Below are 21,066 nucleotides of genomic sequence, written 5' to 3'. Positions count from 1 at the left end.
GAGAAAAATATGACTCAAAGTATCTTGCTGAATGACAGAGGGACTATGACAAATGGAATTTGAACCATCAACCAAGAGATGAGCAGGCAACTGTTAAACCCAGTGAGCTACAACCCCCTCCTACAGTCACTAGTACCTTGGTAAATGGCATATACTTATATAGCGCTTTCTACCCTCTTTCGAAGGCCCAAAGCGGTTTACAGTCCCATTCACCCATGCACACACACATTCACACACTGATGGTGGCTCCGCTGCCAAACACTGGCGCCAACCTCCCACCAGAGGCAAGGTGGGGTTCAGTATGTTGCCCAAGGTCACTTCGACACATGGGCGTGCAAGGCGGGAATCGAACCTGCAATATTACGATCATGGGTCGACCGCCCTACCGCAGCACCATGGCTCACCTTCATTTATGATAGATGAGTCCAAAAAGTTCATCCTGAAAAAGGTGTGAAAACACCAAAGCACGGTGGTGGTAGCATTATTATGCAGTAACGGTCATTTACAGTAAAGACACAGCGAAGCCCTGCAAGAATGAAGGCTTTGCTATTTCATGCTTTAAATAACACTAAAAAATTTTTTTTATTGAATTTTCATTTTCACCTCCAAGCACATGGCAACATTTAGACCTAAATTTCATTGGTTACACGAAGGGAACTTATGAACGTAATATTTAAGCAATTTTTTGACACTTTGTTTAATAGTACCCGCCCCATAATTAATTGAATATTCACACGAAGATGATAAAGCTTGTGAAAGATCTTGGAAGCTGTTATTAGTGTGAGTTATTAAAATGCTGAAATGTTATTACACCCTGAGGGATCTGCATTGACTCGAGACTAGGGCCATCAAATATGGAGTGATAAAAGTAAATGAAGTTCCAAGTGATGAAGGGGTTTTGTCCGTCTGCTTTGGCTTCCAGCTGCATAGACTGAAAGATTCCTATGAGTGTTGGTGCGTTTTTCTGTTTGACCAGCATAAATTTCATAGTATGAAAAACTCCTCAGAGTCTTGTGAGAAATCAGAGTAAATCAAGCCGCTCTTTTCTAACCCTGGCATGAGAGTTAGAACTAAGTTCCTCATTATCAAACAATAATTGCTCCTTGAAAGGTCAAGATTTTCCAGGAAGATCTACAGCAAGAGGCTGAATTGGTCACGGAGCAAAAAAACAGGACGAATAAAAGAAACTCTTCTTTTACGCTGTTGATCCACTCCTTTATTGCTATGAGAATGTTCCCCATTGGCAATTATTAAATAGCTGATTGATTCATTAAAAGATTTGTGAATTTAGCATTGAAATGACCACAGAAGGCATTGCTAATTACCTTATTACTGCTTTCATGGTCTTAAAAAGAGGAAGGTTGCAGCCACAACATTGTAATCTACGGAGCACTGGAGATAACACTGAAAAACCAAAAAAAGATTATTTTTTAAAGTATCATGTTGTGCACACAAGGGACTTTTTTGTGGCCTCAAATCAGCATTTTATTGTCGTTTTGAGCACACGAGTTCCTATCTTTTGTGTGGAAAAATTCTTTTTCAATGTCATGTCCAGGACTCCGCAGTAATCATATCAGCAGGTGTGCAAACTATAATAAAAGTGGAGGTTTTGTCTGTTTGCTGCCCTGAAGGATTTAGACGTGTGATTTTGTTGTTTGACATTCACTCTGAAAAAGCAAAAACCTTTTGGAGTGCATGTTTTGGTAACAAGTGGACACCACATGAAGTGCACCAAAGTTCAGACTCAGTGGCTGTATAGAGCGAGTGTGACATCATCCACAGGAAATAACTCGCTTGCAGCCCCAACCAAATAAAGTCAATTTAGTTGCCGCTTTTACATGATATAGACGTCACCATGTTGGAGACAGACATCGTCAGTAGGCAGTGATTGGTCCGAATCGACCATAATTGGAGTCAAAATATCCATGGCAACCGCTCTCACCGCTCTGGAGTGAGCTTGTTGGAAGTTCACACCCCTACCACTTCAAAGCGGTTCAGGAGAATATGTCAATCAAACGTTTCGAACATTCAACGTGAGAACACTTATTAAGGCATCAGATTGGTCAGTTTATAACTTGAATTACTTGCAATAAAGAAAAAAAAATTAATTAAAAAAATCAAGAACATGTTAAAAAACAGGTAGCAGAGCAAGAAGGGTTACTCTGACAAATATACAGACACATTAGTTGAAGAAAAGTTGTAATTTCTTTAAGGGCAGATTTCAAAGTAAAAAATAAAGAACTGTTCATTCTGAAGTCCCAAACTAAAAATAGCTGATACATCCATCCACCTTTTAATTCCACTTATTCCAGTTTAAGGTTGTGGGGTTGCTGGAGCCTATCCTTGCTTCACCTGCACATTGCAGGGCCACTAAAATAGCTCATATACCTACAGATTTAAAGGTATTCTGCAATGTTTGAGTATAAAAAACTTTGTTGGACCTATTATCTTATGTTATTCAGAAATCTGTTTACATACATACATCGACCTGCTACAGTATAGGATTACACTAACTGGATCTTCAAACAGCTTTTCTGTCTTTAACCCACACAGGACGTTCAGTTCTTCCCCACCAGCACACACCCATCTCCTTCTCCAACACCGTAACTCCGGAGAGGGAACACAATTTTCCTTTTTTTTTTTTTTTCAGAAACAATGCCGGCGCCCTTATTAAACCCCATCCTTTTTCACATCCTCCCTGAAAGCATTGAAGTCAGGTTAGGATGACCCAGCGTTGCATTTATGGCATGTCCTCTTTGAGAGGGTCTTGGATCCTCTCAGCTCTAGAACTCCCACACAAACACACACACAACACCCACACCACCACAACCGCACACACCTCAAAGCCATAAAAATAGATTGTGAGTGACTCAGCCGTTATGTAAAAGTCCATCTCTGATAGGACCGCCCGGGGCTGTTTGTGTCAGTTTAGCCTGACGGTGCTGGAGCTGAGCTGACACATGTCTGTTGTGTCCGAGTTTTGATACACACTCACGCAGCCATGCACATTTCCCACTACATGTCCGGAAGCTGCGCTCAGCCCTGTGCTCGCTTCCTTTCTCAAGCTTCACTCCCCAGTGTCTGCCCCCCACCGGGACAAAGTTGTCATACAGTCAGCAAAACTTGGCTCCCTCCAGCCAAAATAGCTCCCATCATTAGCATTTATGAAGACGGGGACGGAAACACCAAGTTAGACATGAATCACACCTTCAGGTGGACTGATAGAGCAATATTCTGCAAAAAGGAGCAATCCAGAAAACAAAAAAAACATAAGAAGTGTCCTGTGATGAGATCCTATGAAAACTATGAAGCAAAGATGTCAACAGCTAATCATTGAGGTCAACAAAAGATAACGTAATTTCAAATTAGTTTGTTTGTTAACCGTTAGTAGTTTAGGGCCTTTTTGATTGTTTTTTTAACAACTTTCCAAATTTCTGTAATAATTTATTTTTAAACCTGTTTTTGTGACAGTTCTTAATATCCATCTTTTTAGTACAACCCCAGCTTCTTTTCTTACAGCTATTTTCATTCATTGTAATGCATAATATTTCCAAAATAAACCCGGAACTTTGCAAAAAGGAAATTTTGATTAGTAAATTTGTTTATTTTTTAGCTGGAAAAATCGCAGAAATTTAGATCAAATTTGTATTTGTGTTTTTAGGAAATAAATCAAAAGTGTGACAAGAATATAAATCAAAAGCAGATAAGACAAGGTCAAAACAACATGAAAAGTGACTTAAAAACAGGTGAAACTTCCCAAAATTATTTAAAAACGTCCTTGGATTTATTCCAAGGGGTATCAAAATTATCTGTCTGAATTTTTTCTTATGTTTGTTGTAAACCGAAAATGTCCCAGCTCATAACGTTTTTGTAATCGTCATGGTAAATTTTGAATGAAAACTTTCCTAATGGTAGATCTGCATCCTTGTAAACGATTGATGTGATTGGCCAACGCACCGGAGAGCGCAGAGACTACCAAGGGTTAATACGTGCAGCAGGAGGCTTCTCAGGCTGGAGTTCAGAATTTCTGCGGGCACAAGAGAAAAGCTCCAAAAAGGATCTGTGCCTGCTACTGTTGCTGCCTGCTCAGATGCTGTTTGGCTCAACTTAAAAAGTCAGTTGCATTTGGTGGAAAAAGGAGCAGATGGACACAGGGAACGGAGAGACGCTGCTGAGGGGGACAATCTGCAAATGAGTTAGCTGTTGTGGAGCTGAAAACAGATCTGCAAATTCACTTTTGCCACATTTATCATAGTTAAAGGAAAATTTTGTAATGAGTTTGAAAAATTCTTATTTGCAGTGAACAAAAAAAGTTAAAGTCCCACTTTGATCATTTTTTTATCTATCTGATGCCAGCTCAGACGAGGAAAACAAAGACATACTTGGATCTATTTGTCTACAAGTGGATGCATCAGAATCCGGCGTAGCAGGGAGCTTGTGGCTTTGCCATAGTAGCTTCTACATCACACTTAAATTTCCTCATATCATGAGAAAAATGCCACAAGTACATATAAAAAAAAAAACATCTTAAAAACTCAGAAAAAAACACAAAAGCCTAAAAATCTGAAAGTTCTTTGGTGTAATCATAAGTTTTTGATTACAACTTTAATACCTGAAGATCTTCAAGCCATTGTCCTGTAAACGGACAAATGCACCAACAACGATGTGAATTGTCGGTGTTCACTTAATCGTGGAGTGAGAGGAGGGATGAGAGCAAAAAGATGAAAGAGTCTCCTCACAGTCCCTCCTCTGTGACAACAGGTGCCACAGACAGGAAGAGAAACCGAGACTCACAGACTGTTAAATTAAAAGGGTTTAATACTCTGCGTGCACGTCCGTTTGCGCAGTGCCTGTGAACGTGTGTGTCAGCAAATGTGTGGCTGAGAGTTAATGAAAGTCTTAATTGGTGCTACAAGAATACCCCCCTCTGTAGCTCATTCTACATCTACTAATAGAAAGACATCGAATCCCCAGAGGCAAGCAGAAAAAATGCTGTTGGAGAGTGTTTGATGAACACAGTCTGCACATTTTTGTCCCACATAAGCCCTGAAAGCACACCTGATGCTTTTTTTTTTGTAGAGTTAGTTAAAAAACTTGTTTTCCTCTCAAACTTTCTAATGTTCACTCTCCTAATGTCATGTTTACAGCGTGCACTCTTGAGGGCGTTTTCAGATTGGACACGTTTGGTTTGCTTAAAGTGAACAACAGTTCATATGGAAGCATTTGTGTAGCATAATTAAAAACAAAAGTCAAAACCAAAAATGCTTTTTCATTTTCAAAATGTAACTGCATTTTTTCACTCAAAATTAAAATGAAAAATCAATACCTCAAAATGCGTTTTCATTTCTACTTAAAAAACGCTTATTCTGTGTCATAATTGAAACGAAAATGCAAAGAAGGGATTGCATTTTCATTTTAACATCCACCCTGCGAATAGTGCCGCATAATTCAATTCCACTTAGCATTTCCAGTGGGGAGGCGGGGCGATGACGTCATTGCTATCTCCGTGTGTCCGGCTGCTAAGAGACACATACTAGGAGCAGTGCGGTCAGGCTTGTAGCTTTGTGTTAGCGGCAGAGGAGAGGGCTTTGTGACGGTTGTTTATTCCTGATGATTGTACACAGTTTCTGGGGACTGCATAGCAGCATTTCCGCGGTCCTCCTTCAGACGCACCGCGGTTCGTCGAAACTTCCCTCCGGACTAGCTTTGTCTTCGGACCGACAGCCGGATCACCGAAGGCGTAAGTGCTGCAACGCAGATCTAAGAAACTCTAAACCATCATATGAATTTGTGTTTCCAGTGGTGTCCAGAACAAAATAAAGGATGATGTAATTTCCACATATTTGCATCCAAGATGCTCATTGCAGCATTTCCCAGCATTTTATTGGAGTTTTAAGTACCTCCACGATTAATGTTTTTGCACATATTAGCCTAATGCTAACCCGACTTCGCAATCCTTGCAGCGAAGAAAAAAGCACTGACCGCACGGATTGCGGTCTGAAGACAAAGCTAGTCCGGGGGAAGGTTTCGACAAACCGCGGTGTGTCTGAAGGAGGACCGCATTTCCCCTCTGGAAATGCTGAGTGGGATTAAAATTATGCGACACTATTCGCAGGGTGGATGTTAAAATAAAAATGCAATCCCTTCTTTTCAATTTTTTTTGTAATTATGACACAGAATAAGCGGTTTTAAAGTAGAAAATGAAAAAGAATTTTGAAGTATTGATTATTCATTTTAATTTTGAGTCATTTGATGCAGTTACATTTTGAAAATGAAAAAGCATTTCTGTTAATCCAATTTAATTATCAAATTAGACATTTCTAAATGAATTTTGCTACACATCAGAGAACTTTTTGAAAATGAAATGTCAAATACCATTTTTATAAGTGACAGAATAAGCGGTGTTGAAGTAGAAACTGAAAAAGCATTATGAAGGAATGCTTTTTTAATTTTAATTTTGAGTCAAAAAATGCAGCTTCATTTTGAAAATGAAAAAGCATTTCTGGTTTTGACATTTATTTTTAATTATGCTACACAAATGCTTCCATATGTTTCCCTCGATAAAACCAAACAAATATTAGGTCAGCTGAACATACCTTGGTTCGAGACCCGGAACTGTTTGGACCCATCTTTTGAGATGTTCGTGGTTCGTTTCCAATTGGACTGAGCTTCGGTTCGCTCTGAGATTTCTCAGTCTGAATGGGCTCTGTGCTCGGAGCAGAACAGTCTTTTCCCTTGAATTTCAGTTTCAAAGAACCCCTGATCAATGCAGATTCATAATAGCAAACTAACAGGTTGTTAGAATTAGATTTGATCATTTTTAAGATGGGTATTTAAAATGATATTATTATATATAAAGCAAAAAAAAAGACCACTAAGAGCAAGTCAAAAAAGCATTCCGTTGTTGTGTGCCTTCCACAAACACATCCAAAGACGTCAGGTTTCCCTTTCGGTGTTTACAAGCTGGCCTTTGGCTGCTCTCTCTGTAGAAAACCTATGAGGCTTGAAGTTAAACTGACACCCCACTTGGCAAATCTGCCCGTGCAGCATCCACTGCCTCATCCAGTCTCCAAGTGCACATCCAGCCATCCATGGAGGATAGATCTCACTATGAATTGCCTCTCATGGGCTTTCCTTTCAATTTTCTTTGTACTAACTGTACAGTGCAGTTAGTACTTTGTTTTTTAATGCGGGGGCATTCTTTCTCTTCTTAGACAGTCGGGGCCACGTCACGGCGTGTGGATAAGACCCTTTGAGACACTAAAACCTAATTAAAAATGTGTTTAACATATCAAATTTACATTTGAAAGAAAAAATGTAATGAAAGTCAGAACACTCAGTGCTTTCCTTTAGAAAAACAGCTGTTTATTTTTGTGTCTTTGATTTGTTGGGCACGTTACACATAAATCTTCCCTGACAAAACTGAAGTTGTCTGGGTGATCGGCCTTCATACTTTGATTAAAAATTCTTTTCTGTTGCCATGTGTGACACAGATCAAAGACAACATGGTAGAATGTTGTCATAGATCAAATCCAACGCTCAAAAGTCTTGTCTTTGATCCCCTTTCCTCAGGGTACATGTATTATCACTGTAAAGTCCCAATGGGAGGAGCAGTGGGAATTGCATTAGTCTTTCTAATGCAGCTAATTTGCTAAAACGGACTTGAATGTGGCATGGGAGCAGGGTTCAGGTCACAGACATGTGCATCTAACTTTATGGCATTGTGTTCATGAAAAAAAAGAGAAAAAACATGTGCGGCTGCCCTGCAGAACAGGACAGTCAGCAGTGCTCTCATATTCCTCCATCACTGACAGTCTCCTTTCCATTCATTTCTGCAGCTCTAAAAAAGCCTCCGTTTTGCAAAAAGCCTCACAGCATCTTTGCTTTGAATTATTAAAGCTGTGGTTTCTTTGTTCAATTCACACACAAACGCAGAAAAGAAACCACTTTTGGTGGTTACATGGAGTGTAATGGAAACCTGAAAAAAACCTGAAAAGTAGTTCCCATGATTTTGTTTGAAACTCTGAAGCTAAACTCTTCGATGGTAGACTTTAAGAAATTATTTGCCATAAGATTAAGTGTTATTCAACATTTTTCCATACTGTTTGTCATTTTTGGGGTCTTTCTATACTTTGGCTGGTCTACTTGGACCCCAAATCAGTGCTGCCGCTGCCATTTAGTTCCCCCCATTTTATTTTCCAACAAAACAGCTCCAGGAGCAGCAAAATTGATGGGTAATAAGCAACAGGTGCTTTTTTATGTTCACAACAGCCAAGAAATCATTTTCCCAATTGTTAAATGGATAGAAAAGAATACAATTGAATAAAACTTTATTGACCCTACTAGGGGGAAATTAACTTGTTAGCATGGCTCTATCAAAAACAGCGGACAGACAATAAATACCACAAAAAAAATTGTTTTATAATTTTGATACTTGAACCTTATTAGACATAATAATTTTAACGGAGAACAGTGGAGAAAACAAATGTTTTTTTCCCCATTTTTATTTTATTTTCATCCTGACAAATAGCAAATTGTCAGCAGTGACAAAGCTTGTGAAAAATGGTTAAAAACCACTGAAAATGGATCTGTCTTTACAGATTCTGTAATAAAATCGAATATATTCCTTTACACTTTTGTATTGTAAGGGTTTGTCTGCCACAAATCAGCAGCCTGACTTTCAGTAACAGGGGAGATTATCATTTAAACATCTAAGGGACCACGTTTAGGACAGTCTCTGCTCATATAACATTGTTGCTTCCCTCTTAATAATCACCTCTGGGTTATGAGTCTGTGAAAGATGAAAAATGAGGAGGCAGCTCTGGTCAAAATCTCATAACCCTCATCCATGACACCTAAAAAACATTAGTATTAAAGAGCTTACTTTGATTTGTAGCTTCAGAGTGAGACTCATGTGTAAAGGTTTTCAGGTTTCAGCGCAACTATTTAGGTGAGAGTTATTCGCGGGAAATGGCAGTTGGGTGCAGGAATAGAGTTTGTTGGTACAAAGCGTTATTTCATTGAGTACTAGCAGAAACCACCACTGAAAGGGTCTTGTTTGAAAACTCTTTCTTCACAAAAAGCAAAAAATTTTTTACATTTAATTTACAGGTGCATTTAATAACTTTATAGTGTTTTTTTTTTTTCAAAAAAGATTTGTTCTAAAGCTACTGAATCTTTTTGAAGAATGTACTTTCGGGGAACAAGGGCATTCTTCGGGGACAACACATTCAGTACAGTTTAAAGTCACAATGCTCCTTCATTTTGTCATTATATTTAAAAATAAATCATGTTTTTGGTGTTTTTAACATGTTCTGTTGGTATTTTTCTGATGATGAGCACATATATACAGAAAATTAGGATTAGAATTGCAATTCTATATATTTCTTTAGTCAAATTGTTATATATCAGGAGCAGATGAAAAATGCTGTTTGAAAAAGAGGTTATTTGTGAGGTAGAGAAACAGCAGAGCAGACAGCATCATCACATATAGAACTCGCTTTTTCAGCAGTTTCTTCCCTGTCACAGTCAGACTGATGGCAAAAAAACAATAACTGTGAATGTAACCAAAAATACCTTAAATATATACCGGTAAATATAAATATAATTATGCAAATTGGATTTTTGTAATTGGTAAACATGCACAAATCAATGTCTCTTTTATTTGTTTTTGCACTTTTTGGTGCATATACTTCTTGATCCTGTTGTTTAAACTTGTACAGAAATTCCCATTTGTCTCCTTAATCTAAACTGTGACTCTGAGAGCTTTGCACAAGAATTTCATTATGCTTCAATTTAAGTTGATGCATACAGTACATGGCAAATAAAAAAACATTGAACCTTGATCCTCGGAAATAAGCTGGGCGGGCCACAAGCTCCCTTTCCATTTAGCAACGGGGAGGAGAGGTGGGCGGGGTTGCTTTGTGCCAACAACACAGAGGCGAAAGAAATCCTGCTGCTCTGCAGAAACTAAGTCCTGGAAAAGAACAAGTTTTTGTTGTGTTGTTTTTTTCTTCAGAAAAACAGCATACCAGTAATCATAATCAAAGGACCAATGGGAAAACTTTTACAATAAACCAAAAGATGATTGGAGTGAAATTAATTTTTTTTTAGGATACTGCAGTGCGTTGTGTCTTGTTAAGGCTGTCTTTGTATTTGTAAATATTGAAAAAATATATATATTTTTTAATTTGACCAGTACCTTATGTATTTGCTGATTACATTCTAGGGCACAAAAAGAAACAACTGCAATTTCTTTTTTATGAAGCTGCATATGAACATGTGCTGCATTCTTATTGGGTTTACACTGTCTAGCCTCAAGCTTTTTCCTGTCAAAGTCTTAGGTTTGACTGCCTACAACTCAACTTGCAGCCTTTCTGCAGAAAAGCAGACACTCCATCCTCAGGAAACAAATCAGATTGTTGATACGCAGACACAGACAGAAGTTGAACACTTCGGAAAAGAGATGTTATCTAAAAGACTGCTAAAACATGATGGAATTGATCAACTTCTCTCATTTTCTGTGGAGAACATCCAATCATGTTAGCAGAATAAGTCCTAGAAAACCATGAAATTAAAGATTTTAACGTGCAGCAGACAAATGCACAAGTATATTTTGCAGTGCTGCTGTCAGCCTGCATAAAAAAAATAAAATAAAAAAAGTCATGCCATGAAGACAGCTAGTGCTTGTCACAAAACACTAGGTGGTTGTTGGCTGAAGCAATTTTGATGCTGTTCAAATGTTATTTACATCACACACTCTCCTGTCATGAAGTGTTCCCAGCATGCCTCATATGTATCTTCATTTCTCAGTGTGTGTTTGTACAACTGTGTCCTTTTGTGTGTCTCGCTGATGTTCCATCAACCCAAATAATCATCCCACAGTCATGCGTGAGATGCGATTTCCTTTAAACAATAGCAGGCCAGTTCGCTTTGCTGACCCCCAGCCTTTCAGGCAGCTGCAGAACAAACACTCATCGGAGGAGAGACACTTTCTCACAGCCTGCATTTACGGCAGCGGGCGCACATCCAACACACACGGGCTCCGTCAGGTTAGTCATGATGAAACAGTGCTTATTTAACTGCCTTCTACAGCTGATTTTAATAACTGGAGCCAACTGTGTGTCAGTGCTACTAATTCAACCTGAAATGAAGTAAAAGGCATTCAAAATAACAGAATGCTTTCACAGTAGACACTTGTGGCTTTTCTTTCATGTACTTTTTGCATGAAATTAGGACGTTTTTGACGGATTTCTACTCCGTTAAAATGTTATAATGAATTGACCAGACAAAGCCAAAGAAAAAAAAAAAACACAGACCAGCTAAACACATTAGGGAGTATCGAGGCACACTGTTTTTTTTCTCAGAGATTTATGGAAAAATTTGTAAGACACTCGATTTTGGAATTGTAGATTCGTACAGCACTACAAAATGGCAAACGCACTATATAGTGCACTATGCAGTGAGTGATGAAGGAATTCGGGCACAGTCATAACTTCAAAATAGACTATTCATTAACGGTACGCCGTATAATTTGAAGCGCCCTAAAGTGCCGAAAATACAGTACCTATATTTCAGCTGGTGTCAAAAATGACAAATGAAATTATATTTTTGATAATTCTAACAGTTACTCGATGATCAACTAATATCCAAAAAGGCATTTCTAAATATATTCAAGTATGAACAGTTTGTAAAATAAAAACCTGAAGAGAATAAAAAAAACCAAACACTCCCTATATAAATCTCAATGGCACATTAGCTGCCTTTCCACTGATTATAAAATTGCCTAAACTGGATTTGTATAAATTCGCCTAATGGAAATACAATTCCGAAAAATCTCGTATTTATTTTTTTTGCGCTTGCAGGAGGTATTTTGAAATTGCAATGAAAACCCTTATATTATACGATACGACAGTGGTGGGACTCATTTCGGGGGGAGATGAGTCTGCTTATAGAGACGAGGTGGATCAGCTGACGATGTGGAGTAGGGAGAACAATCTGCTCCTCAATACCACAAAGACCAAGGAGGTCATTATTGACTTCAGGAGGAAGAAAACTGCTGTTTCTCCACTGTTCATCAGCGGGGTCTGTGTGGAGAGAGTGCCAGACTTCCAGTTCTTGGGGGTCCACATAGAGGAGGATCTAACCTGGGGAGTAAACACCTCTGAGCTGCTAAAAAAGGCCCAGCAGAGACTGCACTTCCTAAGGGTGCTCAGGAAGAACAACATCTCCCAGAGACTGCTGGTGTCCTTTTATCGATGCTCTATTGAGAGCATCCTCACGTACTGTGTCTGTGTGTGGTTCAGCAGATGCACAGTGGCTCAGAGGAAAGCTCTTCAGAGGGTCATTAACACGGCACAGAAGATCACTGGCTGCCCTCTCCCCCCTCTGGAAGAACTCCACAACTCGCGCTGCCTCAAAAAAGCCCAGGACATTCTTAAGGACATTTCACACCCTGGACACTCCCTCTTTGAACTGTTGCCATCAGGGAGAAGGTTCAGGTCAATCAAAACAAGGACTGACAGATTCAAGGAAAGTTTTTATCCCGTAGCAATAACTACATTAAACGCTGTAAAGAACAAGCCATAAATGGAAACATGACAGAATGTTCACGCGTGTGTGGGTTATGTCTGCTGTATTTTATATTGTTTTTATACTATTTATTGTGATTTTATTTTTTACTATTTTTACTATTTGACTATTTTTGCACCTTAATCTCGTTGTACAATGTTGCAATGACAATAAAGACTATCTATCTATCTATCTTTTTTTCGATTATAATGAGTCAGATAGATAGTGATGGCAATGCGCCTCTTGGTAGGAACTGTCCGCCTTCGGCACTGCCACAAGAGATTCCACAAGAGGTTCCACAACATCACACAGCTTATCAAAAGTTGAGCGTGTCATGCAGAGAATCGTTGGGTCCACAGCTCCTCTGTAAAATTGCTTCCTCCGTAGCTGCTCCCCACGTATAAAGATCTTGCCGCTCCATGGCCTGAATAAGACGCCAACGTCTCCTTTGAAGGATGATGATGAGCGCTAGTGCCATGGCATGATCAATGTATTGTTCACACCTATGTCTTTGAATGACTTATTGCATAATTTGGGTTGTGTTTAATCACATACTTATGATTGAATGGAAACAGTTTTATTGCAAAATAGTATTTTAAGACATTTCTTGAATTTTGATAAACTTTTGCCTACATGTGTAATGAAAATGCAGCCATTGATCACTTCATCATGTATAATAAGTCTTTTGAAAGCCCAGCACAGACTTTTATTGCAATTCATCAAATGAGGGATGTCCTTGAAGATTTTTTACATTAGTCAGCTAATGGACTTTTATTAGAAAGTGTCAGTTTAGTCATTGAAGTGAACCCTGCTAAGATGTGAGGTTGCGCAGTGTAAAATGAATTGAGAAGTTCAAAGGGGAAAGGAAACGAGGTTTCACCAACTTCATATTGGAACGCGTCCCGCAGAGCGTTCCTCTGTGCAGCACCTTTGAGCCCTCCGTGCGTGAAAACGGTGAAACCCGTCTTGGTGAAGATGTGGTCCGCTCTCCGGTTTGGTCTGCTACCGGCTCTTAAGCTCTATCTGCTCGGCTTTAAGGTCCTGTTGGCTCAACTATTAAACAAACCGCTAAGGCTGCCAGGTCAGTTTTAGCTTAACTATTTATTTAGAGCAAAAATTCGTCTTAAGATCATAAGTGTATTATACCCACCCAGAGAATGTGTATTTAACAAACATAGATAGAATATTACACGTAGGCCTTTAACTTATTATCATTAACCGGAAGTTTTAAAATCATTATTTGTACCGTAGGGTTTGCAGCCACTAAACTAAAGTAGCCGTTTTAGCTAGTTTTAAAAATGAGAGGAAATGCAGTTTAACAACATTTCACTTGATATCTTTGGAGCCAAATTCATCAGAAGGATGTAAAACATCTAGAATTTCTCAAACTGTGTTCTTTTAAGTGATAGAGTTCGTCATAAAAGTGTTTAAAATTAAACAAGTATATTTTGCAGCACAGTTCGAGTTCGACGGGACAGGATCTCATCTTCTTGATCCTGTCTTCCCATCATGATCTTGATGACTTCCTGCTTGCAAATGTTACAGTCAGCAGTTGTTTGAAATGAATTCAGCTCTTAAATTCCTTCTCACAATGTTTTAAAGAATTTTGCAACCATTTTGTAAATTTCAAAGAATTGTAATACACCTGTTTGTTTCTGTTTTGTAGGAAACATGTCAAGATCTCACATTATTATTATGTAGAAAACCAGTTTAGGTAGAAAACCAGAAGTTTTTTCCCCCCTTTTCTTTTAAAAATAACTTTTATAGGCGAAAACTAGAAAAATAACTCTACAAAAAGAAAAAAACTTTATGAGGCTTTAAAGGAAATGATGTTTGATTCACCACTATAGGGATTGCCTGCTAACATTATGTGAAACTTTGCAGACTACCTGCTATTGTTTCCACAAAGAAGTCTGAACTCAAACATCAGCTCTGATATCTGTCCTCTTCCTCTTCTACCAGTGATGCCCAGACAAAATGGGAAGGTTGCCATAGTGACAGGAGGAGGCAGAGGAATCGGCTATGAGGTTGTCCGTCAGTTGGCCAGACTGGGGGCTCATGTTATAATCGGTATAGTATCAAGCACTTCACTATTAAAATGCAAACAGGAGAGGGAATTGATTTTTCTTTTTTCATTTCGGCACCACCGGGGAAAGCAACGCTTGAATTTTTATACCTTCATCCCACCTAACGGCATACTTTTTTTTGGTCTTTGGCTCCCAAAAGTGACAGAAGAAGTTATACAAACAGACAGCTGAGGCCTTTTCTTGGTAAACCCTTCAAACGAATCAGTTACGTATGTTTATGTATATATAGATATTCATATATATGTATGTATGTATGTATGTATGTATGTATGTATGTATATCTATCTATATATATATATATATATATATATATGTATGTATATATGTATGTATATATATTTATATATTTGTATATATATGTATATGTATGTATAAATATGTGTATATACATATGTTTCATTATTCTAACTTTAGCCATTTAAAAATCATTAAATAGAATGAATGAATTTACTGAAGGCGTTTGACTCAAGAGCAGAGAAGCAAATTCCTCTAATCTAATCAGAAATCAGTCACTGTTTACGATCCGTAATTACTTTTCAGATTGAATTTAGACTATTCTTAACTTCCCAATGACCCATTTTAAATTATGCCATGGTATCAGTTTTCAATTTTCTTTTTTTTATAAACTGCTGGATAAAGCTGACTGTTGAAAAACTGTTTCAAATGCCAATTCAGAATTGGAAGATGGAATAACTACGATTTCACAGAGACCATAAACATTTTCCACCTGTAGAGATCTGAAATAGCTTTCTAGCCACAGCTCTAGTTCTATCCAACTTAACAAGATCATATGAAAAGACCATTTGGACCAAAAAGGTACCTTCTATTTACCTAAACTCAAATTATGACATGGATGTTGACCTTGTGCACACAGACATTAAGATGTGGTTGGATAGCGGGACTGTTGAAAGCAAGACTTATCTTGATTGATGGAGATATCTAAAGTGAATGGGAACAAATCTTCTCAATTAAAAGCCAAATTTGAGGACATCTTACTGAATAACACAGATGGCGTATTTGTATTTTGTTTTGGCAAAAATGAGAAAAATAGGGTGGAAACATTACTTCCAAATATCAATAAAAAACCTATTTGAATCACATATGTACCTGTACTGCTGCTGCAACAAGGAAATTTCCCCATCGTGGGACTAATAAAGGAATATCTTATCTTATCTTATATCAGCTAAGCTGGTGTTTTTCAACCTTTTTTGGTCCAAGACACTTTATCCTTGACAAAATTCCGCAGCACACCAGCATCCAAAAATGAGAAAAGTAGAAACTCATTGTTTGTATTGATGTACAGTCCCTCCACAGTCTTACATGCATTTTTGTGATAATTGTGGCAGAAAAAACTGGAAGTTGCAGATGTTTTTTCTAAAAGATGTAATAAAAGTTAAGTTAGTTTTCAGTAATAATTTTCAACAAAATTATTTCAAATTTTACTCTAGTTGTTGTTTTTCCCTCCAGTTTATTAACAAGCAATTTTATGTAACCTCACAAAAAAACAAATATATTCTTTCTAAATGGTGATTTATTTGTTTTTTTATTTTGGTGCAAAGGCAAATGTAATTTTTTAACAATTGTTTGATCACAATATTTTTTGACAACATTTTACACAAAAAACTAACATTATATTTATGTTTTCTGTAGCTTCACAAAAAGTGAACATGTTGAAGTTTAATTAGTTTTTCTTTTGTCTTAATCAAAGATCAAGTCTTTGAAAACTTTAACAAAAAGGTTTTATTTCTTTTTAGATTATTAAATTGTTTCAATTTGGTTTAATTGTGTCTGTTGGCCACTTCACCTTAATGCTGTTTCTTTAAATGTTGTTATTACTTCTATTTAAGCTTAACTTTTAATTTTTTCAAAATTGACTGAAGTCTGAAAATGAATTTGTCCTTCAATGCAGACATTTTTAGAAAAGTGTTTCATTTAGAAAGATGACTTGGACCAAACTCTGGGATGTTTGGCTGTTAATAAACACAAACCTTGAAGGAGAAACTAAACTGTTGACCTCTGATTTCATCAAGAAGATTTAAAAACTGTTTCATGTGTGTTCGTTGAGGTTTCAAGACGTTTAACAGGGAAGACTCATTGTAGCGCAGAGATGCTGTCACTTTAACCCGATGCATCATGGGAGATGTAGCGTGAAAACTGTCGCCGATGGCGGACAGATTCGCTCCTCTGAGCTTCATTGTTTTGTTCACTTGTTCCACGGTCTGACACCGGATACCACGGGAAGCTACACCGCTAAAGACGAGCTTTAGCTGGTATTTTTGATGGAACTGAGCGACTCTATGAGCAGAATCGGAACAAGGAAGTGAGGATTTTAACCATTTCTGATTGGTCAGACTGATGACGTATGATTAAGCATCTAAGAATGATTGGTGGAGACAGTTAAAGGGGCGGGACTTTTCCAAAAACAGAGCTGAAGCTGCAGCTAAATCTAACTACTCAGTGTTTTATCAGGGCCTGTTTGGATGAACACAAAGCTGATATCCTGGAGATGGTAAATATTTTTAGATCAAAAAAAAAAACACTGAGCTGAGCAATGTTTTGACAGCTCCAATGCTCAGAAGCCATTTTCATAGCCAGAATCACTTCATGTGCCGTTTTCTCTGTTGTGGAAACAGGATGCTATGTTTGCTCTGGGATGTTCTTCTTCCTTTCAGTGCTCTGTCAGGGATTAGTACTTTGGGGAAACAGTTTTTTCTTCTTTTCTAAATTTCTCATTACGAAACCAAACTATACGGCTGGCATTTGCTGCATTTAAATCCTTTCAGGTGGGTCTAACATTTTTTTTAATATTCTAAAACCATTAAATTGGACGTTCCCAACCTGGTTTGCTCCACGGACTGCAATAAACTGTCAGCAGGAAGTTTGACTATACGTCTTACTTAGTCTTTTGTCAATATTCCATATTTCCCAGTATGTTCAACCAATGAGAAAGGGGACCACATTTGATTTAGTTCGTCTTACAGGAGCCAGATCTATTATTTGTTTCTGACTTGGTAAATCCTGTTTGTTTTTCTGAGAAGAACTCACATCTGACGGTGTGTGTGCATCTGCATTTCTAATAGACCTGCTTCCTTAGATTATTCATGAGAGTATTTATGTTGAAGTGGACCTCTGGTAATGGAGTGGTTGCATATTTCAGTGGGGGTCTTATGCAGGCAGAGTTTGCTTTGAGCCCCTGCTTAGTGAAATCCGTAGCTGTAATATCCAAAGTGGATTTCTACATGAAGTGTTCATTTCTTTGTCAGATCAGTTTTGAAAAGAAAAAAAAATACTCAGGTTGCTTTATTTTTCCACTAAGGCAGTAAAACAAATATATTTATTGAAAGATGGGATGATTTAAGCCAAAAAGAAAATTAAGGGAAAGGAGAATTCCAGCAGATTGCAGGAAAAAGGCTAAGATGAAACGCAAAAGCTTTAAAAAAAAAAAAAAAAATTCCAACAGTATCCAAGCCCAGCGACTGCATGCGTCATCTTAGGAGCTGAGTGTCACAGTAAAGCTGCCAGACCTGTCACTTCTATATCCATGCTACAGGAGAATACCAGGATTCATTTGTGAAGAGTCAAGTGGAAATGCTGAAAGGACTGAAAACCAGCAGGCCGGTGACAGCTGGAACAACCCTATGTAAAAGCGCCACAGTTCATGTGATAGGCTGACAGCAGATCGCCCTCTTCTAACTCGCCTTCTTTGTTCACAGCCTGACAACACCAGTCTTAGTCAGAACTGCCCTTACGAGTGGATACGGGCCGCCTGTGTAAACCTGTATGGGACATGGAGGTGGCTCACGGGAAATATTAAAGTCCTAGATCGCTTGAGGCAAAAAATGTTCATGCACATTCTTTTCTACAGGCGGGCTGTGGGCTACAGGTCGTATTGAACACTCAAACAACCCGTAAGGGTGAAGTAGGTGAAACACAGGCCTGTTGTATGGATTTTTCCAACCCCCTCCAAATCCTGCGCACTGCTCCAGGGGCCTGTTAGTGCCGTTCATGTGATAAGTCACGCAGTCAGACTGTTAGAAATGAGAAAATCAGACAAACAAAAGTGTAGTTTGGACATCCTACGGGCACTTATGTATCACCTGCAAAGCATTTGCCCAGTAGGGAGTAAAGAGTCAGTATGTGGTGGAAGGTCACCACATGACCTTCCCCGGACCGGACAACCCAAAAACCCACAGCACCCATACGAGGGTGCATGTTACAAAGGCTAAAGGAGCAGCTGTTAACACTGGTGGGAATTGGTCCATCCCCCCCTAAAAGCATTTTTTTATATCATATACATACATTTATGTAACATAAAAAAAAAAAAGAAAAACTTAGAAAAACCTCAACAATATAACTAAGACAAAGTAAATGAACCTGCACATCCTCTATACCAGTGTTTTTCAACCAGTGTGCCGCGGCACACTAGTGTGCCGTGGGAGATGGCCAAGTGTGCCGTGGGAAATTGCCCTCATTAACTGATCTAAAAACATTTCCCATCTCCAGGATTTTAGCTCTCTTTTCATCCAAACATCCTGATAAAACACTGAGGAGTTAGGAATATAAAAGATCGTAAAATACCTTTTCTTTGCGTTTATTTTATTTTATTAAAGACATTTTGATAAGAATGACGTACCGCGATTCAGCTGCACCTTCGGCTGTATTTTGGAAAAGTCCCGTGTTGGGGGGGTTAATCACATGTCATCGGTCTGACCAATCAGAAGTGCTTAAAGTCTTAACTTCCTTGTCCCGATTTAGCTCGTAAAGTCGCTCAGTTCTAACAGAAATACCAGCTAAAGCTCGTATTTAGCGGTGTAGCTTTCCACAGAATCCGGTATCAGACCGTGTAACAAGTGAACAAAACAATGAAGCTCCGAAAACCGATCTTCGGCCGTTTAATGCACTACATCTCCCATGATGCATTGGGTTGTGAGAGTGACAGCGCAAAAGGAGATCTGTTGTTAAACGTCTTGAAACTAACGAACACACAAACTGTTTTTAAATTTTCCAACTTAACTTTTATTGCATCTTTTAGAAAAAAACAGCTGCAGTTTCCAGCTTTTTCTGTAACAATTATCTCAAAAATGCATGTGAGATTGTGCAGGGGCTGTAGATCAATACAGACTATGAGTTTCTCCTTTTTTTTAATTTTTGGATGCTGGTGTGCCGTGGGATTTTTTTTAAGGTTAAAGTGTGCCGTGGCTCAGAAAAGGTTGAAAAACACTGCTCTATACCAGGTGAAAAGTACCTTGATAAAATACAGAAAACCCATCATAAAAGATGGCTATCAGAAATTAAATCTAAATAAATGTTTGGCGGTCATGGAATAACCATCAAGATTTTTATAATGCTGCTATTTTCTCTTTTTAATTTTTTTTATTTTACTTTAAACTGAAGTTTGAGACAGTTGTGGAGGAAGTTTTTTGTACTAATTGGCGTTTTTTTCCCCAGCGGGGGTCAGTATAATTGCAAGTTCCAGCCCTGCTACTTCCATTAAAAAAAAAAAGCCTTAAATTCTTTGGCCCGCACCTCTCCCTTCCTGTGTGTATTTGTGTTTGGGATTCTTGTGATGTGTCACAGGAGCAGCCACATCTCTGCCCACCCAGAACTGCACCACACTGGGGCAAATGACGCTCTGTCCTTGAAAGGCTGTGTTTGATAATCCAAGATTAGTGTGTCTGTGCGCGTCCAGAGAGGAAACGATCATTTGCTTGTGGTCTATTTTTGTATATGAGTTTAGCGAACAATCAGTTAATGTGTGTGTGTGTGGAAGCACAGCCTTTTGATTTTCACAATGCAACACATTTTTGGTGTCTTTTAGATGTCAAACTCGGTTGTGTTAATGAACATGTTGCTGCTTGACATTCCTTTAGTGCCTCCAACTTTATCTGTGCTTTCTATTTGTTTTGTTTTGTTGAAATTCGTTTTTTTAAATGCAGGTTTTTGTCAAGCAAAAACAGTCCTTTTATTTAGAATTTTGAGGATGATTACCACACTTCAAATTGTTTGGCAAATCAATAAAAAGAAAATACTCATTGTCAAAATGGTATAATCATTGTTTTTAGATAAAAGAAGCAGTTCAGACTGAATCCCAAGATAACTTTGAATAAGTTTTAGTTTGATTTTACTGGTCAAATATCTGGAACCTTCAGAAAAGAATAAAATAAAACTGTATTTCCATCAAAGGAAATTAACAAGTTACCATAGCTCTTTTAAATAACAGAACAGCAAATAAATAACAAATAACAGATAATAGATTCTAATTCCTAAAATCTCTATAAAAGTTCCTTCTTTTTTCTTTCCCTAAAGAGTAATACTGGAATCAAGAGTTTTATTAAAATCTGTTATTACATTTTTTTTCTTTCTAGCGAGGAAGGCATCTGGAGACTAAAATCCATCAATCACTGTCGGA

At 38.1% G+C, this 21,066-nt stretch overlaps 1 protein-coding gene across 2 annotated transcripts in view; it reads left to right on the top strand.

The window, feature by feature from the left end:
- Positions 1–21,066, top strand: part of LOC105356811 (dehydrogenase/reductase SDR family member on chromosome X-like) — a 65,843-nt gene that overhangs the window by 3,446 nt on the left and 41,331 nt on the right. The window contains exons 1-2 of one of the 2 annotated variants that reach the window (XM_023950583.1): positions 13,373–13,651; positions 14,533–14,640. In XM_023950583.1, coding sequence (XP_023806351.1) covers positions 13,546–13,651; positions 14,533–14,640 — 214 coding nt within the window. In that variant the 5' untranslated portion in view covers positions 13,373–13,545. Of the gene's footprint in view, positions 1–13,372; positions 13,652–14,532; positions 14,641–21,066 lie in introns of those variants that run through there. The other variant, XM_023950584.1, reaches the window with a different exon arrangement.

Source organism: Oryzias latipes, chromosome 21 (assembly GCF_002234675.1).
Source record: "Oryzias latipes chromosome 21, ASM223467v1".
NCBI lineage: Eukaryota > Metazoa > Chordata > Actinopteri > Beloniformes > Adrianichthyidae > Oryzias > Oryzias latipes.
This window is presented reverse-complemented; position numbering and strand designations above follow the sequence as displayed.